Source organism: Myotis davidii, unplaced genomic scaffold (assembly GCF_000327345.1).
Source record: "Myotis davidii unplaced genomic scaffold, ASM32734v1 scaffold211, whole genome shotgun sequence".
NCBI classification, from domain to species: domain Eukaryota; kingdom Metazoa; phylum Chordata; class Mammalia; order Chiroptera; family Vespertilionidae; genus Myotis; species Myotis davidii.
In genome coordinates this window covers 1313386-1313784 of record NW_006282523.1, presented here as the reverse complement: position 1 = coordinate 1313784, position 399 = coordinate 1313386, and the positions used below count along the sequence as shown (strand labels likewise).

The window sequence follows — 399 nt, the reverse complement described above, 5'->3', positions numbered from 1 at the left end:
CCGGGACCCCAGACTTCGCGCCGCGCACTGCGCGGCCCCCGCGGCGCCTCAGTATCCAGGAAGAGCAGGGTGCGCCGGAACGGCTGGAGGAACTACAACTCCCAAAAGGCTTTGCGGAGAAAAGGTGCTCATCACTAGCCAATGAGGGAGAAGTGGCGGGCGCGCGCTGGGACGCCAGCCCGAAGTCGAGGCAACGCGCTCCGAGCCAATGGGAGGGGACGAGGGCGGGGCTTAGGAGGACGCGCTCAGGTATGATTGGCTGGATGCGTGCAGGTGGAGCTAAAGTGAGGCGCCCTTATAGCTCATTGGCTGGGAGCGCGGGGGCGGGGCTCCGAGGAGCGCACGCGACGGTGGCGGTCATGGAGGGAACCAGCGCCTGCTTCCGGAAGTGAGAGAGGG

General features: G+C 66.9%; 1 protein-coding gene across 1 annotated transcript in view; it reads left to right on the top strand.

Moving 5' to 3' along the window:
• The first annotated feature begins 6 nt into the window (after positions 1-6).
• STRA13 (stimulated by retinoic acid 13) overlaps positions 7-399 on the top strand; it is a 2060-nt gene continuing 1667 nt past the window's right edge. Inside the window, exon 1 of the mRNA XM_015560063.1 lies at positions 7-387. Within this exon, the coding sequence (XP_015415549.1) occupies positions 252-387 (136 nt within the window). The 5' untranslated portion in view covers positions 7-251. The remainder of the gene's footprint in view (positions 388-399) is intronic.